This window comes from Pithys albifrons, chromosome 10 (assembly GCF_047495875.1).
Source record: "Pithys albifrons albifrons isolate INPA30051 chromosome 10, PitAlb_v1, whole genome shotgun sequence".
In the NCBI taxonomy this organism is placed as follows: domain Eukaryota; kingdom Metazoa; phylum Chordata; class Aves; order Passeriformes; family Thamnophilidae; genus Pithys; species Pithys albifrons.
In genome coordinates this window covers 32730813-32758599 of record NC_092467.1, presented here as the reverse complement: position 1 = coordinate 32758599, position 27787 = coordinate 32730813, and the positions used below count along the sequence as shown (strand labels likewise).

At 52.2% G+C, this 27787-nt stretch overlaps 3 protein-coding genes across 5 annotated transcripts in view; 2 read left to right on the top strand and 1 right to left on the bottom strand.

Moving 5' to 3' along the window:
* Positions 1-6822, bottom strand: part of MIER1 (MIER1 transcriptional regulator) — a 46014-nt gene extending 39192 nt beyond the window's left edge. The window contains exon 1 of one of the 3 annotated variants that reach the window (XM_071564627.1): positions 6522-6822. Coding sequence is in view for 2 of the 3 variants with exons in the window: in XM_071564625.1 (XP_071420726.1) it covers positions 3589-3612 (24 nt within the window). In the remaining variant the exon portion in view is untranslated. Of the gene's footprint in view, positions 1-3588; positions 3738-6521 lie in introns of those variants that run through there. The other 2 variants (XM_071564625.1, XM_071564626.1) reach the window with 2 other exon arrangements.
* A 199-nt stretch (positions 6823-7021) lies between these two features.
* On the top strand, positions 7022-22685 carry DNAI4 (dynein axonemal intermediate chain 4). Its single transcript, XM_071565020.1, has 17 exons — positions 7022-7048; positions 8371-8767; positions 9689-9771; positions 10428-10525; positions 10702-10858; positions 12005-12144; positions 12948-13106; positions 13548-13712; positions 14443-14693; positions 16057-16143; positions 16790-16941; positions 17972-18129; positions 18304-18425; positions 19020-19118; positions 20285-20511; positions 21246-21399; positions 22627-22685. Exons 1-17 carry the CDS (start codon positions 7032-7034, stop codon positions 22669-22671), a joined length of 2511 nt encoding a protein of 836 aa, XP_071421121.1. The 5' UTR covers positions 7022-7031; the 3' UTR covers positions 22672-22685.
* A 2232-nt stretch (positions 22686-24917) lies between these two features.
* On the top strand, positions 24918-26820 carry INSL5 (insulin like 5). Its single transcript, XM_071565697.1, has 2 exons — positions 24918-25092; positions 26585-26820. Exons 1-2 carry the CDS (start codon positions 24918-24920, stop codon positions 26818-26820), a joined length of 411 nt encoding a protein of 136 aa, XP_071421798.1.
* The last annotated feature ends 967 nt before the right edge of the window (positions 26821-27787 follow it).

The following is a 27787-nucleotide window of genomic DNA, read 5'->3' as shown; positions in this document are numbered from 1 at the left end:
TGGTACCAGAGCCAGGAGGAAACACCACGCTAAGGGGAATCCCACCCTGTTCCCTAAATTCACAGAATGCTGGAATGGTTTGGGTTGGAAGGGACCTGAAAGACCATCCAGTTCCAACCCCTTGCCATGGGCAGGGACACAAAGCACATTCAGGGCATTGCTCCTGCTTTAAAGCACTCAAAGTTTTATTTTTCTTAAATCCTGATTGTCTCTCAGTGCAGATGCAACAGTTCCCTCCACAACTCAGTGAGGTGAACTCATCCAGAGGGGATCCCAGATCTCCCAGGGGGATCCCTGCTCTCCTGGGAAGGATCCCAGCTCTCCCAAATGGATCCCAGCCCTCCCAGGGGGGGATCCCAGCTCTCCCAGGGGGGGATCCCAGCTCTCCCAAATGGATCCCAGCCCTCCCAGGGGGGAATCCCAGCTCTCCCGGGGGGGGGATCCCAGCTCTCCCGGGGGGGGGATCCCAGCTCTCCCGGGGGGGGGATCCCAGCTCTCCCGGGGGGGGGATCCCAGCTCTCCCGGGGGGGGGATCCCAGCTCTCCCAAGGGGGGGGATCCCAGCTCTCCCAAGGGGGGGGATCCCAGCTCTCCCAAGGAGGGGGATCCCAGCTCTCCCAAGGAGGGGGATCCCAGCTCTCCCAAGGAGGGGGATCCCAGCTCTCCCAAGGAGGGGGATCCCAGCTCTCCCAAGGAGGGGGATCCCAGCTCTCCCAAGGAGGGGGATCCCAGCTCTCCCAAGGAGGGGGATCCCAGCTCTCCCAAGGAGGGGGATCCCAGCTCTCCCAAGGGGGGGATCCCAGCTCTCCCAAGGGGGGGATCCCAGCTCTCCCAGGGAGGGGGTCCCAGCTCTCCCAGGGAGGGATCCCAGCTCTCCCAAGGGGGGGATCCCAGCTCTCCCAGGGAGGGGGTCCCAGCTCTCCCAGGGAGGGATCCCAGCTCTCCCAAGGAGGGGGATGCCATCTCTCCCAGGGAGGGATCCCAGCTCTCCCAAAAGGGATCCCAGCCCTGCCGGGGGGGATCCAAGCTCTCCCAAGGGGATCCCAGCCCTCCCAAATGGATCCCAGCTCTCCCAGGGAGGGATCCCAGCTCTCCCAGGGAGGGATCCCAGCTCTCCCAGGGAGGGATCCCAGCTCTCCCAGGGAGGGATCCCAGCTCTCCCAGGGAGGGATCCCAGCTCTCCCAGGGAGGGATCCCAGCTCTCCCAGGGAGGGGATCCCAGTTCTCCCAAGGGGGGGATCCCAGCTCTCCCGGGGAGGGGATCCCAGCTCTCCCAAGGGGATCCCAGCCCTCCCATGGAGGGGGTCCCAGCCCTCCCAGGGAGGGATCCCAGCTCTCCCAGGAAGGGATCCCAGCTCTCCCAAGGAGGGAGATCCCAGCTCTCCCAAGGAGGGAGATCCCAGCTCTCCCAAGGAGGGAGATCCCAGCTCTCCCAGGGAGGGATCCCAGCTCTCCCAGGGAGGGATCCCAGCTCTCCCAGGGAGGGATCCAAGCTCTCCCAAGGGGATCCCAGCCCTCCCAAATGGATCCCAGCTCTCCCAGGGAGGGATCCCAGCTCTCCCAGGGAGGGGATCCCAGCTCTCCCAGGGAGGGGATCCCAGTTCTCCCAGGGAGGGGATCCCAGTTCTCCCAGGGAGGGGATCCCAGTTCTCCCAAGAGGGGGATCCCAGCTCTCCCGGGGAGGGGATCCCAGCTCTCCCGGGGAGGGGATCCCAGCTCTCCCGGGGAGGGGATCCCAGCTCTCCCGGGGAGGGGATCCCAGCTCTCCCGGGGAGGGGATCCCAGCTCTCCCGGGGAGGGGATCCCAGCTCTCCCAGGGAGGGGATCCCAGCTCTCCCAGGGAGGGGATCCCAGCTCTCCCAGGGAGGGGATCCCAGCTCTCCCAGGGAGGGGATCCCAGCTCTCCCAGGGAGGGGATCCCAGCTCTCCCAGGGAGGGGATCCCAGTTCTCCCAAGAGGGGGATCCCAGCTCTCCCGGGGAGGGGATCCCAGCTCTCCCGGGGAGGGGATCCCAGCTCTCCCGGGGGGGGGATCCCAGCTCTCCCGGGGGGGGGATCCCAGCTCTCCCAGGGGGGGATCCCAGCTCTCCCAGAGAGGGGATCCCAGCTCTCCCAAGGAGGGGGATCCCAGCTCTCCCAAGGAGGGGGATCCCAGCTCTCCCAAGGAGGGGGATCCCAGCTCTCCCAAGGAGGGGGATCCCAGCTCTCCCGGGGAGGGATCCCAGCTCTCCCGGGGAGGGATCCCAGCTCTCCCGGGGAGGGATCCCAGCTCTCCCGGGGAGGGATCCCAGCCCTCCCGGGGGGGGATCCCAGCTCTTCCAGGGGGGATCCCAGCTCTCCCAGACGGATCCCAGCTGTCCCAAGGGGATCCCAGCTCTCCCAGGGAGGGATCCCAGATCTCCCAAGGGGATCCCAGATCTCCCAGGGAGGGATCCCAGATCTCCCAGGGAGGGATCCCAGCTCTCCCAGGGGGGGATCCCAGCTCTCCCAGATGGATCCAAGCCCTCCAAGGGGGATCCCAGCTCTCCCAGGGGGGATCCCAGGATTTTGGGCTTAATTAACAAAAAATTAACAAAATTTCCAGGCAGTTGGTGAAACTCCAGACGAAAATCCTGAATTCTGTGAGAGACAAATCCCAAATATTCTGATGCCCAAAGCAAAGGCCCCACTGTTTTTCCAGCCGTAGGAATGGCAGGATTTTTATCTCCACATTTTTGGGGATCAGAGCTGTGGTTTTAATCCCTCTCAAGGCACAAAACCAACCAGGCAGGTTCTTTTAACTCCAAACATCGTCCCAACAACAGGAAAAAATGCTCCTCCACAGCTCTCATTTGGGAGGAAAAGATAAAATAATTGAAGGGAAAATCCCTGTTTATTCAGGAATTCCAAGGGAAGAAGCCTCATATAGGAAATATTCTAATCCTGACACTTCCAGCTCCACCTGGAAGCAACTCCTGTCCCACAGATTTTATTTTCCCAACAGATATCTCTCAAAAATAAGTATTTCCATCACTGTTACAGCAGCAAAACACCAAGAGATTGGAATCTGGGGGCAACTGGAACAAAACTTAATGGAACATCCAACCACTTATCCCAACCCTCCTCCCGAGAAGGGAAAGAGCAGCTCCCCCCAGCAACCCCACACTTCAATAAAAAGAATATTTTTTTTTGTTTTATTCCCCATTATTTCCTCCCCTTCTCGTTCTACCCCACCCCCAGCAATGCACAGGGCACAACTTATCCTTATCCCACGAATAATTCCCGAGGAAATTCCAGCAGAAGGTTCTCCCTTCGCAGGACTCTGCCCTACCTTTGAACCAACCCCCACTTTGTCTTTACGCCCTAAAAAAAAAAGGTATTTAAAGCGAATAAATAGATTTTAGCATACGTGGTGCTACAAAAAGCGGGAGGCGCCGCGTTGGGTCCCGCCCGCTCCCCACTCAGGGGCCTTCAGACCCCGGGACGGCCCGTTCGGGCCGTCCCGGGGTCTGAAGGCCCCTGAGGGGGAGCGAACGGGACCTCCGGTGCTCTCGGGCCTCCGGTCCCCGCAACAAACTTACAGCCCCGCGCAACAAGTTCCTCGGCCTTACCCGCGGCGCTCTCACCTCGGCCATGGTCGCTGAAGGGCTCGGGGAAGGGTCACATCGCCGGGAAGAGCCGCCGGTCCCGGGGCAGAGGGAGCGGCACCGGGAGAGGCACCGGGAGCGGTACCGGGAGCGGCGGCGGCGGCGGCGGGAGAGGGCGGGGCCGCGCTGCGCGTGACGTCATCGCGCACGGCTGTCAGTCATGGGGAGGACACGCCTACTTGGTCGGGCAGTCACGGCGCAGGCCACGCCCCTTTGAGTGTCAGTCACGGCGCAGGCCACGCCCCTTTGTGTGTCAGTCACGGTACAGGCCACGCCCTTTGAGTGTCAGTCACGGCGCAGGCCACGCCCCTTTGAGTGTCAGTCACGGCGCAGGCCACGCCCCTTTGTGTGTCAGTCACGGTACAGGCCACGCCCTTTGAGTGTCAGTCACGGCGCAGGCCACGCCCTTTGAGTGTCAGTCACGGCGCAGGCCACGCCCCTTTGTGTGTCAGTCACGGTACAGGCCACGCCCCTCGACGACAGAGAGCACAGGCCACGCCCCTTTGTGTGTCAGTCACGGCACAGGCCACGCCCTCAGCGTCAGACAGCACAGGCCACGCCCATTCGTGTGTCAGTCACGGTGCAGACCACGCCCCTTTGAGTGTCAGTCACGGCACAGGCCACGCCTCTTTGTGTGTCAGTCACGGCGCAGGCCACGTCCCTCGGTGACAGAGAGCGCAGGCCACGCCCACTCACGTGTCAGTCACCGTACAGGCCACGCCCTCAGTGTCAGACAGCACAGGCCACGCCCACTCGTGTGTCAGTCACAACACAGGCCACGTCTCCTCAATGTAAGACAGCACAGGCCACGCCCACTCGCCTGTCAGTCATGGCAAACGCCACGCCCCTTTGAGTGTCAGTCATGACACAGACCACGCCCCTCAGTGTAAGACAGCACAGGCCACGCCCACTTGTGTGTCAGTCACGACACAGGCCACGCCCCCCTCAGTAACAGGCACAGCATAGGCCACGCCCACTATTCTGCCAGTCACAGCACAGGCCACGCCCCTCAATGGCAGTCACATCACAGGCCACGCCCACTCGCCTGCCAGTCATTGTACAAGCCACGCCCTGTCGTATGATAGGCATAGGTCAGGCAACGCCCCTCACCTGTCAATCACAACACAGGCCACACCCCTCGACTGTCAGTCACAGGAAGGCCACGCCCCATCTGTCAATCACAGCACAGGCCACACCCCTTGACTGTCAGTCACAGGAAGGCTCCTTGCATGTCACGTGTCAGCGTGATGGGGACACTCACCTGTCACTCAGTGTGAGGGGGACACTCACCTGTCACTCAGTGTGATGGGGACACTCTCACCTGTCACCCAGGGCGATGGGGACACTCTCACCTGTCACTCAGTGTGAGGGGGACACTCATCTGTCACTCAGTGTGATGGGGATACACTCACCTGTCACTCAGGGTGATGGGGACACTCTCACCTGTCACCCAGGGCGATGGGGACACTCTCACCTGTCACTCAGTGTGAGGGGGACACTCACCTGTCACTCAGGGTGATGGGGACACTCTCACCTGTCACTCAGTGTGATAGGGACACTCACCTGTCACTCAGGGCGATGGGGACACACTCACCTGTCACTCAGTGTGATGGGGACACTCTGACCTGTCACTCAGGGCGATGGGGACACTCTGACCTGTCACTCAGGGCCATGGGGACACTCTCACCTGTCACTCAGGGTGATGGGGACACTCACCTGTCACTCAGGGCGATGGGGACACTCTCACCTGTCACTCAGTGTGATGGGGACACTCTCTCCTGTCACTCAGGGCCATGGGGACACTCTCACCTGTCACTCAGGGTGATGGGGACACTCACCTGTCACTCAGGGCGATGGGGACACTCTGACCTGTCACTCAGGGCCATGGGGACACTCTCACCTGTCACTCAGGGCCATGGGGACACTCTCACCTGTCACTCAGGGTGTTTGGGACACTCTCACCTGTCACTCAGGGCGATGGGGACACTCTCACCTGTCACTCAGTGTGATGGGGACACTCACCTGTCACTCAGGGCGATGGGGACACTCTGAACTGTCACTCAGTGTGATGGGGACACTCTCACCTGTCACTCAGGGTGTTTGGGACACTCTGACCTGTCACTCAGGGCCATGGGGACACTCTCACCTGTCTCTCAGGGCACAGGCCCTGCCACACCGACAGCACAGCGATGTGCATGCCATGCCACGCCTGTCACTCAAGAAATAGGCCACGCCTACAAATGGCACAGCAATGAATAGGCCACACCCACCGCCTGTCACTCAACGGACAGGCCCCGCCTACCAACGATACTGCACCGCACAGACCACGCCCCCACGCGTCACTCAAGGAATAGGCCACGCCCATCATTTGTGCGGCCAATGCACAGGCCACGCCCCCCTGTCACTCAATGGGCAGGCCCCGCCCAATCACCAGCACCGTCATGCACAGGCCACGCCCCATGCTGTCACTCAAGCGCAGACCACGCCCCCAGCAGCACTGCACCGCATAGGCCACGCCCCCGCCTGTCAATCAATGAACAGGCCCCGCCCCACCAATAGTGCAGCACTACACAAGCCACGCCCCCGCCTGTCACTCAATGAACAGGCCCCGCCCCGCCCCGCCCGCCCATTGATTCCCGGCCCCGGTGGCCGCAGCGCCGGATCTGCCCCGGACCCGCTCTCCGGCCCCAGTTCTGCCCCGGCCCTGCTCCTGTTCCCGCTCCCTGCCCCGATTCCGCCCCAGCCCCGCTCCGGTTCTGCCCCCGGCCCCGCTCCCCACCCCGGCCCCGCTCCCGCTCCCCGCCCCTGTTCTGCCCCGGCCCTGCCCCCCGCCCAGTTCTGCCCCCCGCCCCGGTTCTGCCCCGGCCCCGTTCCCAGCCCGGCCCCGCCGTACTCACGCGCGGAGCCGCAGGGGCGCGGGGCGGGTGTCATCGGCCGCGGATCGCTCGGGGTGTCCTCGGGGAACGGAGGCTCCTGCGGTACGGGAGGCTCGGGGGCAGAGGAACAACCCCGCGAGGTTCAGCACCCCACCCCGAGCACCCGCAGCGCCACCGCAACAGCGGCGGAGCAGCCCCGAGGGCCGCGGGGCCTCAGCAGCCCCGGGGGCCGCGCCCGGCGGGCATGGCTGGCACCGCGCTCAGGCTCCGGCCGCCAGGAGCCGCATGGCCAGGGTTGAGCACGGCACAGCCGCGGGGCGCGGCGGGGCGGGACTGGGACCGGGGCGGGACTGGGTCTGGGACCGGGGACGGGGCGGGACTGACTCGAACCGGGGCGGGACTCGAACCCGCGGCCGGCCCAAAGCGGCCACAGCGCGGGGCGTTGGCGCCCGCCAATGGGCGGTGCCGGTGCTGGCGGCCAATCCGCGCGCGGCGTGTTGGCGCCGTTGCCTTGGTAACGGGGACGCCGCCATGCCGGGCCTGCCGCCGTGAGTGGGGCGGGGCCGGGCCGGGATAACCCTCCCAAAGTGCGGGATAACCCTCCCAAAGTGCGGGATGAACTTCCCAAAATGCGGGATGAACCCCCCAAAGTGCGGGATAACCTCCCCAAAGTGCGTGATGAGCCCCCCAAAGTGCGGGATGAGCCTCCCAAAGTGCGGGATGAACTTCCCAGAGTGCGGGATGAGCCCCCCAAAGTGCAGGATGATCCTCCCAAAGTGCGGGATGACCCCCCCAAAGTGAGGGATGAATCCCCCCAAAGTGCAGGATGATCCTCCCAAAGTGCGGGATGACCCCCCCCAAAGTGCGGGATGATCCTCCCAAAGTGAGGGATGACCCCCCCAAAGTGAGGGATGAATCCCCCCAAAGTGCGGGATAACCCTCCCAAAGTGCGGGATGAGCCTCCCAAAGTGCGGGATGAACCCCCCAAAGTGCGGGGTGACCCTCCCCAAGTGCGGGATGATCCTCCCAAATTGCGGGATAATAAATCAGAATAGATAACGTGTGATACATTATAGTCTGTAATAAATTCTAATATATAGTAAATTATTATTATAAATAAATCATAAAACCCTGTACACCATTTATGGTGTTTGATTCCATCGTGTCCCGTCTCTCGGGCTGGGACACTGTGCAGGGTTGGCAGGGGCTGGACAGCCCTTTCAATCCTTCCCACCCAACCCTCGTTTCAGTTCCAAGGTCTGGCACATTTATATTTAACATACTCTGTGTCTCACTGGCCCCGTGAACCCTTCACAGCCCCAGAGCTCCGCTGGGAGGGGAGCCCAGAGCTCTGGGGCTGGGCTTGGGCTGGGAGGGGAGCCCAGAGCTCTGGGGCTGGGCTTGGACTGGGAGGGGAGCCCAGAGCGGGGCCGGGGTTGGGCTGGGAGGGGAGCCCAGAGCGGGGCCGGGGTTGGGCTGAGAGGGGAGCCCAGAGCGGGGCCGGGGCTGGGCTGGGAGGGGAGCCCAGAGCGGGGCCGGGGCTGGGCTGAGAGGGGAGCCCAGAGCGGGGCCGGGGTTGGGCTGAGAGGGGAGCCCAGAGCGGGGCCGGGCTTGGGCTGGGGGGGGAGCCCAGAGCGGGGCTGGGGTTGGGCTGGGAGGGGAGCCCAGAGCGGGGCTGGAGTTGGGCTGGCGGTTGGGGTGGTTGAGGAGGAACCTCAGCTCAGTTGGTTCAAACTTGGCTGTAACAATGCCAAGGTCATGGGTTCAATCCCCTGTGTGGCCCATTGACTTGAGAGTTGGACTCGATGACCCTTGTGGGTCCTTCCAACTCAGAACAGTCTGGGATTCTGTGGCTCTGTGGGTGTTGCAGGCCCAGGGCTGGAGCTGGAGCAGCAGCTGGAACACGAGCGGGAGCTGGAACACGAGCAGGAGCTGGAACACGAGCGGGAGCTGGAACACAAGCAGGAGCTGGAACACGAGCAGGAGCTGGAACACGAGCAGGAGCTGGAGCAGGAGCAGGAGCTGGAACACGAGCAGGAGCTGGAACACGAGCAGGAGCTGGAGCAGGAGCAGGAGCTGGAACACGAGCAGGAGCTGGAACACGAGCAGAAGGAGCAGCAACAGGAGGGTCCCGCGTCCCTCCCCGCCCGGCCAGCCCCGGGAGCAGCCCCAGCCCCAGCCCCAGCCCCGTGTGCGGCCCCTGCCGGCCCTCCGGGGGCAGAGCCACCCGCAGAAGGGCCCTCGGGGCCGACCAGGGGCTGCTGCAGGTGAGAGCCAGGGGTGACTTACTGAGTGTGGGCAATGCCCCAAATACAGGGGTGGGACTGAGCACAGACCATGGGCTGGGTTGGGTTGGGAGGGACCTCAAAGCCCACCCAGTGCCACCCCTGCCATGGCCAGGGACACCTCCCAGTGTCCCAGGGTGCTCCAACCAGGCCCTGGACACTCCCAGGGATGGGGCAGCCACAGCTTCTCTGGGCACCTGTGCCAGGGCCTGCTCACCCTCCCAGCCAGGAATTCCTTCCCAATATCCCACCTATCCCTGCCCTCTGGCAGTGGGAAGCCATTCCCTGTGTCCTGTCCCTCCATCCCTTGTCCCCAGTCCCTCTCCAGCTCTCCTGGAGCCCCTTCAGGCCCTGCCAGGGGCTCTCAGGTCTCTCCAAACCCTTCTCTTCTCCAGGTGACCCCCCCCAGCTCTCCCAGCCTGGCTCCAAAGGGGCTCCAGCACTGGAGCATCTCTGGGGCCTCCTCTGGATTTGCTCCAACAGCTCCACATCTTTCAGTTCTTTCCATTCCCCCCACTCAGGCTGGGTCAGCAATGGCATTTAAAGACCTTACTGACCTTCCCACCATAAATAAAACACCTTGACCACTATAATTAAAAAGATGCATAATTATCTCATTGCTTTGGCTGCACTTTTAATTGGACTGGAACAGTTCAGCCACTCCTGGTGGTGTCTGGAGAATAAATGAGCTGAAAGAGCCATGAGGGTTGACCAAGGACAAATGGGTTTTCCAGCAATTTCCAGCCACTAAAGGGACTTGCAAAGAAGTCCCAGGCAAAGGTGACAGCTCTCCAGCTGATCCCTGAAGGAAACCAGGAATGCAACCCCCTTCATAAGTGTCCTCCCTGTTCCTTCGTTTGGGAATAGACTGAAATTATCCTAATTATTTAAATATTTCTGCAGGTTTTTGATGATGAAGGGAAGAATGTGACACCCCATCCCCTCTTCCAGCCAGACCCAAATACTGCTGTACCCAGGCAAGACAAGTCTTACTGTCAAGTATTTTATCTGTTTTAGTGACACTTCTTAAGTACAGACAACTTTTTTACAAAAATGTAAAATACATCCATTATTAAATTATTTAAAATGCCAGTTCAAGTATCAAAATCCTCTTAACATAATAAGAATTCTCTCTTCTAAACTAATTTAAGCAAGTTACTCTGTGTGATTATGTGCATCCAAAACTGCTCTTACACACAAATTTTTGAGTTAAACCCAGTCAGTTCCATGTTTCACTGAATACTTTGATTGACAAATGTCCAGCACAGAGGGAATAAACAAAGTCAAGGGACTTGAGTTATGTTGGGGCTGATAAATTCAATGAAGTCATGCAAAAGAAGGGAAATAGTTATTTGTGTTTAAAATGAGAAATCATGAGCCTCCTCACTGTATCAAAATGCAATAAATAACTGCAGTTGTGATGTCCAAGATGAAGAAATTGCTCTTTGAGAACCATCTTCTTGCCATGTTTCCCAGGCTGGCTGTTACAAAGGATAATCCCAGAGGTTGGGATATCAACCAGCAGCAAATACAGACCAAACATTACTTAAAAACACAAAGTATCTCCTGAAAATAAGCACATCTCTCTTATTTTGATACCATTTCTGCTCATTTCTTGTCACTGAAGGACACGTGGAAGCAGCAGCAGCACTTGGGTATCAAACCAACCAGCACCTGAGTCTGTCCCAGATGGAACAGAAGAACCTGGCCCTGGAGAAGACTCAGATCTGAGTTTATCTGGTAAAGAACACACACTGTGGTTATAGATTTAAACTGTTCTCTGGAGCACTGGGGTTTGTGAGACACTGAGTCAGCACAGCCTTCAAAGGAACTCGGTGCCTTATAATACTTCAAGAATTCATTTGTCTTCTAAATTTAGAGCAGGAAAGGTCTCACTTGTTCCCCTCGTTTTCCAGCTGTGCAGGAGGGGCAGGAGGAGATGGAAGAAGCACTGACAGAGGCAGACCTGGATCAGAGAGTGGATATTTACCTCTCAGAGACAGACACACTCTGGATGTTTAACATGCCCTCTGTCCTGGTGTCTGTGGAAGCAGAAGATGCTGGGAGAGTTCTGTAGGTATATGGGCCCCCATCTCACCTGTGAAATTCATCCTCCCTTTCACTGGAAAATTGAGGCAGGTTAGGAAAAGCAGGGGGTGGGGAAAGGAGAAGTTGGTATACAGGAATTACAGGACTTCATTTTCATCAAAACAGCAAGAACCCACAAACCTCTGCACTGATTTTTGTGTGTAGCTTTACAGCTCATTATTTATTAATAAAGAAGAGATTAACAGAGCAGGCCTTGGTTACTTCTGAAGCTCCTCACAGAGCATCTAACTAGGAGAAACCACAACACTGTGTTTGCACTTCAGAGTCCTCCCTGGCCTCCTGTGAGCTCTGATGGGGAGTTAATCCAGGCTTTTGGCTTATTCCCAGGAGCTGACTGGGACAGAGAGCACCAAAGTCCTCTCCATGATGGACAGAGCTGTCACAGCTTTTGGAGGCACAAAGCCCCCAGGCTGCAGCTGGAAGGTCAAACAGCTCCTCTAAGGGAGCTCCTTCAGCTCTTGTCCATACCAGGACTCCAACCCCACTGTCTGTCAGTCACACTGCTGGGGTTTGTGGGAAGAAGGAAGAGCATCCAATGGGTCAGGCTTAAGGAAGAGCATCCAATGGGTCAGGCTTAAGGAAGAGCATCCAATGGGTCAGGCTTGGCTGGTGTGCACAGCAGGTGTTGCCAACTGGCAGGAACAGTCTGTGACTCTCCCTTGAGCACAGCAGGGCTGGGGTATGACCCGTTATCTGCTGCTCAAATAGTGAAACCAAAATAACAGGAAAGGTTTCACAATTCCCACTGACATCCCTATAGAACCTGAGGGCTGGAGGAAACAGAAATGGAGCACTTCCCTTTTTGTCTCTTGGATGCTCTGCCTGTCACTCCCAAGTCATGAGAGTCTGAACTCCTCTGAACTCCTCCACAGGGTGTTGGAGGAGGAATTTTTGCTGGTCCTGCTCTCTACAGGCCATTCCTGTCTCAGAACTGCATCACAAAGGTCAGAAACAGCTGCTGAGAGAAACACAAACAGTGAAATAACATTTAGCAAGCCCCAAACATCCAACCAATACATTTAAGAAATGGAGTCTCCTCTCCTGTTGGAAGACACTGAGAATTTGAATGCAGTTTTTCAGTCACCAAACACTGTTTTCTTTGTTTTCCAGAGAGAGGAATAAGATTTACATTGACATGTGCAAAACCAAATCTGGCAAACATCACTTTGTAGAGAGAATGGTACAAACTCTGGCAGGGGCTGCCAAGAACAAGGAAGTGCAATGTGAGACCATCAGCATGGCAGATAAAGGTAAAACTCAAAAGACTCCCTGCACCCAGACAGGGCACTGAGAAAAGGGCTTTTTTTGTTTCTTCCATCTGGAGATGTTTCCTCAACTTTCACTTCCAGAGCTTTGAGTTCAGACAGGACAGTGTGATTTGTGGTGGCCTTTTCTGGCCCTCGTAAAATTTGAACTTGGTGCTGGGACATTGCAGGAAAATAGTCATTAACATCTGGAAGAGCTGCTGTGCCCTCAGCATTTTGCAAGCAGAGCCTCTCCAGCTGATCCTCAGCTCTTCCCTTGAAATATGAAACGACACAGCTCCCTTTACCCCCCTTAATTTCTCAGTGATGCTGGTTTCTATTTCTGTTTGCCATAAGTCACAGAAGGGAACCTCTGTTATGAGATTTAAAACCTTGGGGAAAGCAGGAAATCTTGGCAGTCTCACAAGATCAATGCAATTTTACAGAATGTGCAACCTCAGTGCTCTAAAAACCACTGCAGAGGAATATCTGGTGTGTGCATGTGGAGAGCTTTGCCTTTTGTGTGTAGGCGGCAAAAAAAACTATGGGAAATGCTGTCCCAAACATTTTGCCTTTGTGTATGTAAAATGAGGGGGGAAAATAAAAGGAGAAGCAGATAATAATCTGGTTTGAAAACATACTTGCTGCTTTTTTGAGTGCCTTGAGATGAGCAGGTCTTGTTCCAGCCCCTGGCTGAAGAGCTGAGCACACAGAGGTGAGGTCTGGGAGGGAGCCTGGCCCTACTCAAGGCCCTTGTAATAATGTACCAAAGTGAAAGACATGTATAACACAGTGAAATTAATTTACAGGGACAATGGTCACTTCCTGGGACTTGGACAACTCAGTGGATGCACCAGGAACAGAACCTGCAGCAAGGGCAGAAGGATCCAGAGCCACAACAGGGAAAAGCAGCAGATCTCCCACAACTAAAGCGCCTGATCAGACTGTGTCTGTCTCTTCTGACAGAGGTAACATCTTACATTTCTGCCCTGTTTTCACCCTTCTAAACCAGGCCCATCACAGTGTTGTGTGGAGAATGTGCTTGGCCTGCCAGAGTTTGCTAAGGAGGCTGGGCCAGGCTGCACTGAGCCATCAGAAATCCCTTAAACACTCAGGGGTGAGGGGTGCTGGTTCTTACTCACTTGGGAGAGCAGAAGCAAAACACCATTTGTAAAAGATTCCTCAAGGATCTCATCATACTGAGTATCTGAACAATAAAGGGACATAAAATTAAAGCAAGAAAAAAATCATAGTGAAAATATTTCTGCTGAGAGAGTCTTCTGTGCTTTTTGCTGGTGGAGGAGAATTCTCATCCTCAACTTTTATGTGCAAAGTTTTCTCATGTTAAAACCATTTATTTCCCTTATTACCTGTTCTCAGGCATCACACCTTTTCTCTAAAAATTCCAGAAGGTGCTGTTCCTGCCAGGAGCCAGGAAGAGGAGGAATGCCATTCAGAAGCTATATTGACATCAGAGAACTTCAAGCAGGGTTTAGTTATCATGGAGAGGATTCTAATGGAGAATATTTTCCAACCCAAACTCGCAGCTTATCGGCAGATTCCTGTCCTTGTAGGTTTGTTCCTTACTGAGGACTCTTTCCAGCACAATCCTATTGGAAGTCAGGGAATTATGTCCTTCACTGGATGCCTTTACAGATGACAAGTCACTGAAGTAAACCAAGGAGAGGAAAACTTTTGAGATGCCAACATGAACTTCACAGTTTTAGACTCATTTTAAGAGACTTTTTGAAAGAATTGAATAAATTAATTCTGAGCTTTTATCACAAATTGAGAGTTACTCAAAATATTAGTCAAACTTGTTTCCTGTAAATTCTACTTCTCCCACCACTTTTTGCATTGGAATGTCTCTTACTTTTTTAGAGTTTATAAAGAGATTTATTACAGCATCAAGTAACTCAGCTGTGGTGTCACAGCATCAATGCATAGTGTGGTGCTTTAAGATTTGGCATCTAACTTGAAAGAAAATGTTTAAACACATTTTTAAATACATGGGATGAGAAACATTCGTGGTGGGGGAAGGACATAAATTCCTAAATTGTTGCTGGGCAGGTAAATCCACTCACTGCAGACCTGGCACACACAGTCCAGCCCAGCTGTTTGCTCTGCCCCAGAAACATTTTAGCCACACTTTCAGAAGTCAGGATATCCTCATTCCTCAAATCTTCATTCTTTTCCCCTGCAAAATATTTGCTGAAAAGGCAAGTTTTTATTTCTGCTGTGAACAACTGGAGTGGGAGGAGTGAAATGTTCCTCCTCAGCCTCCACCACACCTGTGCCTTTCAGAGCCCGAGGTGACCTCAGACAGGGCTGGTACAGCAGCAGCCACGGAAGAAGATGAAGATGAAGAGGATGACAAAGAAAAGAAGGATGAGGGAAAAGAAGGAAAAGGATTCACTGACCAATCAGTTTTGCCAGCTGTAAATCCAACCCCAGAAGAAGCTGCAGGTCCCAGGCTGGTCCAGCTGTGGTCATACAGATGTGATGTCACCAGCGGCCACAGCGTGAGCAGCATGGCCTGGAACAAGGTGAACCCTGTGAGTTGGCAAGTCACTCCTGAGCTCTTTACAGGCAGGTGGTGTGTAAAGAAACTCCTGATTATTTTGGTGTGCTTTGCTGGGAGGGTTCTCAGAGAGATCACAGAATCCCAGACTATTCTGAGCTGGAAGGACCCACAAGGATCATCGAGTCCAACTCTACAGTCAGTGGCCCTCACAGGGGATTGAACCCATGACCTTGGCATTATTACAACCAAGTTTTAATCAACTGAGCTGATTTCAGGGTAATGGAGCTGCCCCTGCAATCAGGTGGGTTGTCTTTGGCCCTCCATTTAACAGCCTTGCTCCTTTAACCCACAACAGCAGCACCAGGGTTTCCTACACATCTACCACAGCAGCTTAATTGGTCCAGAATGTAATTGAATTTTAGTAGTGCATTTCCAAAAGGCAACTTTCTGTTAGCAGTGACCTCAGGGCAAATTTTACCCTGGGCAGTCACCTGAACAACAGTGTTAATTTGGTCTGTTACAGAACTGACAGCTGAAATTTAAACTCCTACTGCCAAACTTTATCACCATTAATGGGGTTTATTCATGATTGCTGAGCCATCACATCTTTGGCTCTAACAGTCATCTCCCAAAAAAGCAGCAATCATCAACTGTAAGGAGGAGATGCATAATAACAGCACAGATTTCTAAGCAGTTGGCCCAAGTTTGTGTAATTTGGTTTCAGTGGAAGTGAGAATGACTCAGACATCTCCACACTCAGAGTCGTGTCAGGCTCAGTTTTCCCAACACCACAAAAGTAAGGAATGGAAGGAAGGTAAAAAGCAGGTGAGAATGAGGAAGAGAAAACCAGTAAGGAGAAAAAAAAGAGGAAACAAAAACCATTTCATACTGTCAGTACACTTTATCTCCAGATATTATAAAGCTGGCCACATTTACAGACTCCAGTCTCAGAACACAGGGCAAACAAACACCTACTTTGAAAGTGTGAGTTTCACAAACTGCTTGTTAACTGTAGGAACAGAGAAATTAATGAAGCTGAAGACAACCCTTGCTGCTGTTTTTTACTTCTGCCTGTGGAAAGGAATGAAGGGAATTCATTGGATCCCCCTATGGAGAGCTAAAAGCCAGGAGTTGGAGCTCACTGAAGCTCCTTTCATAAATAACCTTGAGAGAGAAAACATGAAGTATTACTGTGCATTCCATTAAATATGGCTACAGAACAATGTAAATCTTGTCCCTCTTGTGTGTTATCCTACCTGCACATGACATGAGCCTTGTTCTTCCAGACTTTGCCCCAACTTTGTGTCAATGCTAACACAAAATTGCCTTTTGGGAACATACCACTAAAATTCAAATTAAACTGAGAGATTTCTGTTGTTCCTCTGTGTTTTCAGGATCTTTTAGCAGTTGGTTACAGAGAGCTTGATTCCAAAGATCAGAAGAAAGGCTTGGCTTGCTGTTGGTCACTGAAGAACCCCATGGTAATGAGCAGCCAGTTTGCTTTTTCTTCCATGTGTTTTTCTCTATTCTATTTCTGCTTTATTTCCTTTTTAACTATAATTACCTCATCTAACTTCTCCTAATACTGTCAAAAGAGAGCAGACTTCATAGATGTGACATTTTCACCTTTACAGATTCATTGGCTATTTTTTAAAATCTTGGAAATTTCAAAGTGGCACAGTAAAAACCATCTGATTGCCATTCAATTACACAGCTTCAGTTTGATTTCTTCTACAAACTTCACCTGGCCCAAACTGTGTATTAGACTAATTTAAGCCACACAGATTCAAATCTTTGATGCATCTTTGTGACACCACCAACAATGAAATACTGTCGTGACTCCTTGATGTCATCATAGACCTTTTTAGGTATTTGGTTTGGAGTAGCTCTATCTAACTTATTTCAGTGTCATATTTCTGCAGAATATTTATTTCCCCCTAATTTTATCAGTTGCAGCAATAAATAAACAGAGCAGTTTAGAATGCACTCCTTGTGTCTGTCTGGAAATACTCACCGTGCTCAGTAGCCCTGGAGGTTTCCAGCAGAGCAGTTCAGTGCCCCGTGCTGAGCAGATGGAGGTAAGTTAAGCAGCCAGCTCAGAGCACTGCTGTGTTCTCCTCCCGGCAGTGGCCAGAGCGCCTTTTCCGCTCCGAGCACGGTGTCACCGCTGTGGATTTTTCCCTGGCAAACCCCCACCTGTTGGCAGTGGGAACGTCCGGCGGCTCCGTGGCGGTCTATGACGTGCGGGGCCGGCACGACGCGGCGCTCCTGGACAGCGGGTGAGGCTCTTCTGTGATTCTGTGCCCCCCTGGGCACCCCTCAGCGAGGAGCACGGTGGGAAGGGCAAACAAGGGAGTCCTGCCCTCTGACTTTGAACAAATGCACAAGTCCTATGGGGAGAGGCTGAGGGAGCTGGGGGTGTTCAGCCTGGAGAAGAGGAGGCTCAGAGGTGACCTCAGCACTGTCTGGAACTCCCTGAAGGGAAGTTGTGGCCAGGTGGGGGTTGGTCTCTTCTCCCAGGCACTCAGCAATAGGACAAGGGGGCACGATGGGCTCAAGCTCTGCCAGGGGAAATTGAAGTTGGAGAGCAGGAAGAAATTCTTTGCAGAGAGAGTGCTCAGGCATTGGAATGGGCTGCCCAGAGACGGGGTGGATTCCCCATCCCTAGAGATTTTTAAACAGAGATTGGCCGTGGCACTGAGTGCCATGATCTGGTAAAGGGACTGGAGTTGGACCAAGGGTTGGACTCGATGATCTTGGAGGTCTTTTCCAACCCAATCCATTCTATGATTCTAAGTTACCACCATGGATCATTTATACTCCCTGTCCTAACTAGGACAATCCTGCCCCAGATAATAAATCCTTAGGGTTGACCTGTGGTATCTTTTGGGGGTTTCTCCCTGATTCCACTTGGCAAAAATGCAGAGAACATCAGAGCAGGTGAGGAGTGACCAGGAATTATGGAGAAAATGAGAGAGAGAACAGGTGAGGAGGGAGACATTTGGGCACCTCCCCAGGTCTAGGGCTCTCTCCTGTAAGGTGCAGATGGATCTCATGGTTCAGGTGTCACTGAAAGGAATCAGCACAGAAACAGTGCCCTGAAACTAAGTATCAAATATGTTTAATACAGAAAAAAATTTCCTGGAGGAAACAACCAATATTCAGACTCTTTTTTTTTTTTTAAAGAAAAGCTAAACATTTCTGTCATAAGATTCGACACTCATTACAAAGTGGAAACTTAATTATTTTACAAATATATTGCCTTGTCTTTGTTCAGATATGATTTACCATGTGCATCTTTTGTTCCAGTGAATCCTTAAATAAGCATACAGGTGCTGTGTGGCAGCTGAGGTGGGTGGAACAGGACAGAGGTGCAGCAGGAGGGGATAAAAAGGAGAGCCTGATGTGTATCTCAGCAGATGGGCGAGTGACTCAGTGGCTCCTCCAGCAAAGGATGGACTGCACTGGTGAGCACCTTCCCCCCCAGATCTCCTGCAGTGGGACAACCCCTGAAGTCACTTTGTTGGATTTCAGGTGACATTCTTTACTCAAAACATTGAAGTTGGGCATTCCAAAGCAGCATGAGTTACTCACAGCACTGTCACACCCCTGGCTGACAAAACCTCCTGCTCTTTGCACAGATCTGCTGAAACTAAGGCGAACAGAAAGGGAGAAGAAGAAATTACCAGGTGAGAAGGAAAAGAAAACTGAAGCTCCAGTAGTCCAAGAGGCAGCTGGAATGTGCTTCGACTTCCACCCAGAGGTAGGCTCAGAAAGTCCATCCTGGGGAAGTGTTACCCAGGAAAACTCCACGGCAGAGGTGGGATCCTCAGCTGGAGCTGCTTTGGTATGACCTAGTTGGGGACTTGGCTCTGGGATTCAAAGCACAGTAAGTTCTGCCCCCAAAGGATGAAGTGGTAAACCAAGGCCATGAACAGCTCTGTCCTCTCAGCCTTGTTACTCACAGTTCCTTGGAAGGGCCTGGGGCAGTTTCCCCTGTGGGTTCCCTGAGGATTTGTTCAACATCTCTCAAGGGCAGGACTTGGATTGCTGTGCTGAGTATTTCCTCCACAGAACATTTGAAGCATTCGTGCCTTTTCCACATGGATTGCTGAAGTTCTGAGACTTCAGGAGTCAAAAATCCTGGCATAAGTTCTGCATTGATGGAGAGAGAACACACAGAAATGTGCTACATTCTGGCCCCTCAGTACCCACCACACCCACCCACCCCCCCAGCCCAACACAACAGCTCCACCTCAGCTCTTCAGAGTCTGTCTCTGCCAAACTCATCCAGCCCTTCATGATTTCTGGATGAGTGATAAACCTCCAACTGGGATTACCTTTCCCTTTCTTTCAGGATACTGATATTTATCTTGCTGGAACAGATGAGGGCCACATCTATCAGTGCTCTTGCTCGGGCAAGGAGCAGATTCTGGGGACATACAGAGGCCACAAGGTGAGTGACACACAGAAAACATAATGACAGCAGAAACTGCTCAATTAAGTTCAAAAATGTAATAGTTTCTCTGCTTATATTTACTAAATGTGACATCTGCAACAAAAGAAACCTAAACTTCTCTTCTTATATTAGAAATGAATTCCCATGGCATGAAGCATCACAGTCTTACAGGGTTACTTTCTACACTATAAAGATCTTTAAAGTCATTTATATAAACTTCTATAAACTGGCTTAAACCTTTAGTTCTTGCTTTATTTTAAGAAAACCATCAGTAAAAGGATTGTCCTGTACAGTTAAATAGTCTCACCTCTGAGAGAAGGACGGGGTAGCTCTCAAAAGAGGTTCTTGATGCCAAAGGGGTTTTTGTTCTGATTTTCACATTTTGTAGAGTTTAGGAGCACAGTAGTTGTAGATTTTTAGAGGGTTAATATTTCTAACAGTTTCAGTTTAATGCCTTTCTATCACTACCCCTGTCCCAGAACAGGGAGCTCAAATTCCTTTAGTTAATTAATCTTGTTTAGACTCCTTTCCAAGGTAAAGAGCTGAAGGATATCAGAAGGCCCACAGAATGAAACATAAACACAGGTCAGAGTGACCCAAAAGCCAGAACTGGATGAACTCCAAGAGACCTTTGTGTGCCCGAGGAAGAAGAGCTGATGAAGACAGAGGGTCTTGACGACCCCAGACCCAATTCCAGGGCTTGGACCAGGGGTGGGACCGGGGCTGGACTGAGAAATGTGTAAAGCAATGATTGGAGCTGATGAAGACAGAGGGTCTTGATGACCCCAGACCCAATTCCAGGGGTTGGACCAGGGCTGGACTGGGAAATGTGTAAAGCAATGATTGGAGCTGATGAAGGCAGAGGGTCTTGATGACCCCAGACCCAGTTCCAGGGGTTGGACCAGGGCTGGACTGGGAAATGTGTAAAGCAATGATTGGAGGGATCTTATTATAAAAGCCATGGAAACAAGAACTGAGGCACATGCCTGTCATCCTGTATTCCTGTGGGCTGTAGGCCCTGTGTTATTAAAGGACCTTTACTTTTTATCTTACCCTGCACTAACGTGCTCAGAGTCCTGTTTTGGGGGGAAGGGTCATTCATGGCATCATTCTGTAGCTCCACAGTAACAGCAGGTTGGTTTTTGTTCTCCCCAAACCCCCAGGGTCCTGTGTACAGGGTGGCCTGGCATCCCTGCAGCACAGACATCTTCCTGAGCTGCTCTGCAGACTGGAGCACCATGTTATGGCACCGAGACTCACAGACAGCCCTCCTGACATTCACTTCTGCCACAGCTGCTGTTCATGACATCATGTGGTATCCAAAATCTGCCTTCATATTCGCAGCAGTGAAGGAAGGCAGGGTAGAAATGTGGGACCTGAGTGTCAGCATGTAAGTCATGACTGTTCTCAAAGAAGGTTCTGAAACTTTATGGCATGAAGGCTACAAATTATTGCCTAATCAGAATTGTCATCAGATCATCACAGCTTACTCAGTTATTGAAAGCATCTTGAAATACTCATTTTACAAAAGCAGATGGTATTACCAGGGAGTTGGGGTTAGAAGAGGAACTGGATCCTTCACAGAGCTGATAAAGTGTAAAACTGCCTTTTTTTTTTTTCAGAAATCATAGATTTTACCAGTGCCATGGTTAAAATGCAAAATATCAAAACTGAGCTACTTTTATAAAATCTGATGGTCTGAAGCTGAGCTACCTCTCATGTCTTCCCACTGCTGTGCAGCACATGCACATCTCATGTGTGGCTCTGCTGTCTGTGGCCCTGTACAGCTGCTCTATGTCTGTTCCTGACAGTGTGAAGCCCATCCAGGGGCCTACCAAATTCTGCAGTATCTTAAAACAAATTATTTATATAATAACCATATTAACCACCACCCCCCAGATCAGACAATAGGACAGGTTTTATGCAACCAGAATATCTTAGTTAATAGCAGCTGGGACTGTTGTTCTGGCAGAGACTGAACAAAACACTCACTTCTTATTCTTTGAGTTAACCTCGAACATGAGAAGTGAAATGTGCAGCATCTCTCAGGCTGCTGCACTGACAGGCCACTGCCCTCGGGTCAGGGCATGGTACCCATTAATTCTGGCCTCCTCTGGGTTGCAGCTTCAACCCTGTGATGTCCTTCTGTGCCAGCCCAGACGCCAAACTCACCTCCATCCTCTTTGCCAAGAACACCGACTGCCTTCTGCTGGGAGACAGCCTGGGGGGAGTGGGAGTGTGGGAGCTGCCCAACCTGCACACTCCTGGCAGTGACAAGGTATGACGTGCCCAGAGAAGGGGGATGTCCTTGAAGGGCTGCTCTGGGGCCTCATTTCTTCCACGAAAGATCCATCTAATAAATATGGAAATAGGTGGGATCAGATGCAATTCCATAGCCAGATTAAAGCTGAGGTTGTTCCTGCTCTTCTGCTGCCATATCATCAGAAACTCCAGGAACAGTTCAGTCAACATCAGGTTCACTTAATTGCAAGTGAAGGTCAACTTCAGGTTTCCTTTGATTGCAGATCCAGAGGTTCACCACAGCTGGTTTGGGAGGCAGGGGCAGGGAGGTGATGCTCCCTCCAAAGCCAGTCTGTGGGTGGCTGCATTCAGCTGAATGCCCTCCCCTGCTCCACCACGGGTGTGATGTGTCCTCTCCTGGCCACCAACACGATGTCTCACCACGTGGGTGTCACCAGCCCCAGCAGCCCCTTGCAACTGTAACCAGTTTGTAAAGTGGGACCCCCTGCTTTTTATAAACCCCTTCAGAGTTTCATGGTGCAAAGCACTGAAGCTGGAGAGAAGGAAAATGCTGATGTCAGTCTAACCTTCATTCTTAGGGTATTATGGATCAATAATTCACAATTGTCAGCATTGCAGGTAGAAATCTTGGTAATTACCAGCCTCATTTGCCAAGTGCTATAAACCATAACAATATTTATCTTAAAACACAAAAGTGAGGCCATTGTTAAAGTTAGAAAATAAAATCAGTGGGTTTTTTCCCCACAAACCACCAAGTCCTCTGAGCAGGGAAGTTCATCAGCTACTCAGCACAGGGATAACCTTCTGGGTATGTCACCAGAACAGGAGTGAAAACATCAGTGCTTCATTTCTCAGGCTTTGGGCACGTGGCATAACTGGTCCCATTACCCAGAGGAAGCCCCACTGTCCAGCATCACTCATTTGTGTCCCTCCCTTCTCTGGTAGCAGCAAGGTCTCCCAAGGCTTGGGTGTGGACAAGGCTTAGCATGACCATACCACACTCCTACTACAGCCCATGCTCAGGGGAGGTGGTTACCTCAAGGACAGTCACACCTGAGTGCAGCTACCACACATGTACCATCTTGAAAATTAACTTCCTTTATAAACAAGATGTATGTTTGCAGGCTCCCACAATCCAGCCAGGGCTGCCAAAAATGCCATTTTCCAGGTGTACTCTTACAGGTAACCGTAGCAGTAACAGAATTCCAAGGAAGAATCAGCCCTTTTTCCTCTTGTTTTACAGGCTGGTACCCTGCATGACATCGTTTGTCCAGCTGGAGCTGTTTAACAGTAACTGCTGCCCCTCCTCTGTCAGGAAACAGCAGGAAAGACTTACTGTAGCATGAACATAAACCATTTACTCTTTTGCAATCATTAAAGTTCCTCTTTGAAGCCACACTGGTAGAAACTTCTTTCAAATGCCCTCAATTTTCCCCTGGAACTCCCCCCATTGAACAGTGTTAATACATGGATTACCTTCTCTGTAATATGGATAATGGGAAGGTCTTTGTAGTCTTTTCTCCTTTGGTCTTTATCCCCTCCCTCTTTTTTATCCCCATGGTCTTTTCTCCCTGGGTTATTCAAGAACAAAAATCACCTCCATGATACAACCCCATAGCAGATCTATCTGAACCTTCCCTGTGAAATCATCCAGGAAATAAATCCATCTTATCCCATAACCCACCACTGACGGTGAATGCTGAGCTTTGAGTGACATCAGGCACACAAAGAGTCATCATCCCATGCCAAGCATAAGTAGAGACACACTTTCCAACCCCTGGCAAGTTTAGATAATGTGAAATTGCAGTTTAAAATCACTCTGTCCCACACAGATGCTTTTCCAGCAGCTCCTCACACAGGTAACAGTCCTGGGGCAGGGAGTGACTTGGGCAGCCCCAGATCTGTGTTTTGTGAGAGCCCAGCCCAGCAGTGGGAAGGCTGAAGGCTGCAGGGAACTTGCTCACCTGGATGCTGGTTGGAAGCAGGCTCTGTTTGGCTACCCAGGCTGGATTTTGGAGAGCAGAGCAGAAGAAACAGAAAGACTTTCAGGGACTTCCTGCCCACAGAAAATCCAGAGCATCTCCAGGGAGGAGCAATCAAGCACAAGTTGTAGCCCTGATGCCCGATGAGCACATTACATATGGAGATGTGTATTTTATAGAGACAAAGCATTCAGCCTCTCTCATTACCCTGACAATAAACATCCAACATTTAAACACATCACTGAAGTTAAGGATCATTTGTGATGCATTAACATTCACTTCCTTCTGTGTACTGCACATCCAACAGGGAACATGCAAACTTACCTGACACAAAAATTAATCTTTGTGCACTTCAAAGACAGACACCCATTAAGGTGAATCATGTGTTAATCATTATTACCAATCTGAACAAAATACACCATGTATTTTCCATTATCTGTTTGCTTACCAATGCTACAGCTACAAAACAAGCTCTGTGTGCAGCTGTAGCACATCGTAACCCACCCTGCACACAGTGAAAGCCAATGAACTGGAACATTATGGTGCTGGAAAACCCTTGTGGTGCTGGGAAGGGCTCAAAGTCTCCAAAGTTCCTTCTGCATTTTGTTCTTAAACATGGAATTTCCAACCTTGTAATTCACAAGTTTCCTCCTTAGGGCATTTTATTGGAAGAATATTTTATAGAAGGTTACAGCAACTGCAGCCAAGAACATCCCAAGTGTTAGAAGAGGCTGTTTGTAACCAGTTTACTGATACTGGTCCCAGAGCAGCCCCACGCTGCTTTATTGGACCCACTTCTGTCTTCCAGGTGCTACCAACAATCAAAGGAGGGCCAGGATGGTGACCTGTAGCTATTCTGTGCTTTCTTCAGTCCCATCTCCCCTTCTTTTCTATGTCTTTTTGGACAAGGGCCACAACCACAGGCCTCACAGCCTCAAAACCCCCTTGGTAGATGATTTTCCCATGAGTGCCTGGCACTGGCAGGTTTTTCCTCCCAGGCATCCCCAGTCACCAGCTCAGCATGTGAATAAGGCAGAGGATGAAGAGGTGCCCAACTGCAGATGTCACGGGAAGGAGTTCACTCCCTTTTTCTTTGGGATCACTCCCACAGAAAGGCAGGATTTTGCTTAAACTGTGGTAAGAGGCAGGACTGGGCACATCCTGCTCAGCACAGCTGTGTGGGGCACAGACAGAACCCATTATCTCCAGATCATGTCATAAACATCCTTTCACTCTTGCAGGACACACATTAACAGCACCCACCAAAGCCCGTCCCCCATAAACACGTTATAGCTCAGGTGTTCCTATAAAGCAGGGACGAGTTTTCAGAAGTGTTTTATACCTGCCCGAGATCCCAAAGCACTTCAAACATGACCGGAAACAAGCGATTAACTTGTTTTCAGCAAACATTAAGTCACCCTCAGCACGAGCCGTTACCCAGTGGAGCGCACAGGCCGCCGGTATAAATGGGAATGTTCCAGCACAGCTCCCCACCCGGCCTGGCCAATCCCTCCTGTGCTGCCCACACCAGGCACAAGGAACCCTCGGCACCATGAGGGGCACGGCGCTGGCACTGGCCTGTCTCAGCCTCCTGCTCGTGGCACAGGGAGCACGAGGGGAAGGAAACACCGTGAGGCTCTGCGGGAGAGACTTTGTCAGAGCCGTCGTGTTCACCTGCGGCGGCTCCCGCTGGAAGAGGCACCTGACGGGCTACCCCTCCCTGCTGGGTGAGTACCAACTGGAGCACCGCGGGATCACCCCGGTGCATCCAGCTCCCAGGGCACCTGGAAGCAGCACAGCCCCTGCGGGCTGTGCCTCGGGAGCCCTCCCTTCCCACTGCTCTCCCCAACAGCTCCAGCACGGGCTGTGACTCGGGAGCCCTCCCTTCCCACTGTTCCCCCCAACAGCTCCAGCACGGGCTGTGCCTCGGGAGCCCTCCCTTCCCACTGCTCCCCCCAACAGCTCCAGCACGGGCTGTGCCTCGGGAGCCCTCCCTTCCCACTGTTCCACCCAACAGCTCCAGCACGGGCTGTGCCTCGGGAGCCCTCCCTTCCCACTGTTCCACCCAACAGCTCCAGCATGGGCTGTGCCTCGGGAGCCCTCCCTTCCCACTGCTCCCCCCAACAGCTCCAGCACGGGCTGCGTTGGGAGACAGCGAGCGAGGCACAGCAACTCCACGTGGTCTTGCAGCTTTCCTGCCTCAGCCTCCTGTGCTGTTTTGCTAAAGAAAAAACATTTAGATCAAGATTTTCCAAGCTCACCTGAGGAACAGGAGTTAAGCCAAGGCTACCACTGAAAATCTCTCTGCCATCCCATTTCAAGTGCCAGTGATGAGCTTTGCTTCAGGCAGTGCAAGTGTCTTACTGCTTGCTGCAGTTTCCCCCCTAGAAACCAGAAACTGTATCACAACATAAGAATATTATAATTAAAGCATGTTGAATATTTACTCTGCAATTTCACATGCTGTCATATATATTTATGCTTATCAGCACGTTTTTGGATAGCCAGAATATTAAGCCATTACACACGCTGCTAGAAATTTGCACTCTGACAGATTAAAATAAACAGAAAACAAGAAAATAACTGAGGCCGATGGCAGGAACAGAGACTTTCTGCACTTCCCAATCTGTGCTTTTGGAAAACTCTCTGGTAGCAGCAATTCTAAACAAATGCAGAAAGCAATGCCACCTGCAGCCCCTCCCCAAGAGTCTGTTGAAGACCCCCTGCTGCACAAGTAAGTGAGAGAACTACTACACCTTTCCAGCCTCCCAGCTGTACTGAGGTGTTTAAAATGCAGCTGAATTGTGAGTGTAACTGCCGTGGGAACACCCAGGACTGTGCAGGTGTGGGGTAGGTGATGCCTTAATGTAAAACCTGCATTTCAGGAAGCCCAGAGGCAAGTCCAGGTTAATGTGCCACTGACACATCCAGCCACAGCTTTTCCCTTGGAAGGAAATAAATCAGTGTGAGACTGACAAGGCAGCAAGGAATACTCTTAAATATAAATCCATGAATTCCGGGGTTTTTAAACATGTTGCTCACAGACTGTGTACTTTGCACATCTGTGTAAGTGAGAAGTCAGTGATGTCAGAAACACGGAGGGTAACACCGTCAGCTCCCCGCCTGGAGGTCGGTCTGTCTTTCTAGTAAAGATAAATACTGTGAATTACTCCTGTTTCCATGACTGCTAACTTTTAACTTCTAATTTTTATGTGACAGAGAGTGAAAATCCCCAGTCCTTCCCACGCAACGGTGGCGCCGACCCCTCAGCCTATACAGAGCAGAGTCTGGGCACCGACCACGGAGAGACCCAGCAGGGCAGCTCCAACCCAGAGCAAGACTTGCCACACTCCAGCCAAACGTCTGTGCTGAGCAGACGTGAGGCAGCCGAGCTGCTCCCCACATCCTGCTGCACCGTGGGCTGCAGCAGGAGGGAGATCAGCTCCCTGTGCTGAAACGGCGCCGCTGAGGGGCCGTATCGCGGATTAAAAGAATCACGACAGAAACCACAAGTAGTTCAGTTGTGCTCTTTCATTGTCATTTAAATGTCAAAGTCACACCAGCAAGTGGCTGCAGTGACAGGTCAGGTTGTCTGCATTTCACAGCGGTTTAGAGTTAAGCTTAGTCATGAGTACAAGTGTTTCTACCCAACTAATACTGTTCTAGTTTCAGCTGTGCACATAAAATGTAATCAAGTAAGTAATTTATGACAGGTTTATTCTCTTACCCAGGGAAATCCAAGAGCAGGTTTCAGCTGGTAGCAAAAGTCTGGTTTCAGACTCGGAGCAGGGCACAGAAAGCTGAGTCACATTGCAAGGCCAGAGCCCACCCCAGTGGGGAGTGGTTGCCCCAGGTCAGACCTGGGACCATCAGCCCCAGCCCCAAAACTGGGCAGGCAAAGCCCCCAATTGATTTCCTAATCCCGCTGCTTTCAGTAACACTTCCCCAAAGCCCAACTGAACAGAGAGTTAAATTGCACCCAGGGAGACTGGGAACATTTCTGAGCTGAGGGTTTTACTGCCTCCCTTACCAAGGGCAGGTATTGGCTGAGAACCACAGCTCAGTTTTATCATTCTAAATTCAAGCACCTTCACCAGAAGGGCCCAGACAGGCACCCTGAGAGCCTCGTCCCGCTTTTGCTTCTCACTTCAGAGGTGTTTTGGGGGACACCTGGAGAGGTCCCCAGCCCCTCCAGACACTCGTTCAGCTCCTCCTGCCCTGTCGGGACATACCTGGAGGCACCTGCGGGGGGAAGTTTGGCTTTATGAGGGGCAAAGTTTGGCTCTAAGAGGGAGAACCTGCGGCGTGGAGGGTGTTTGGGAGGGGCGATGGTCCCGGACCCACCTGAGCGGCATCGCCCACGGCCCCGCCCGCCTCCACCGCCCTGAGCGCTCAGGGGAGGGAAGGGGCGGCCACAGCCGG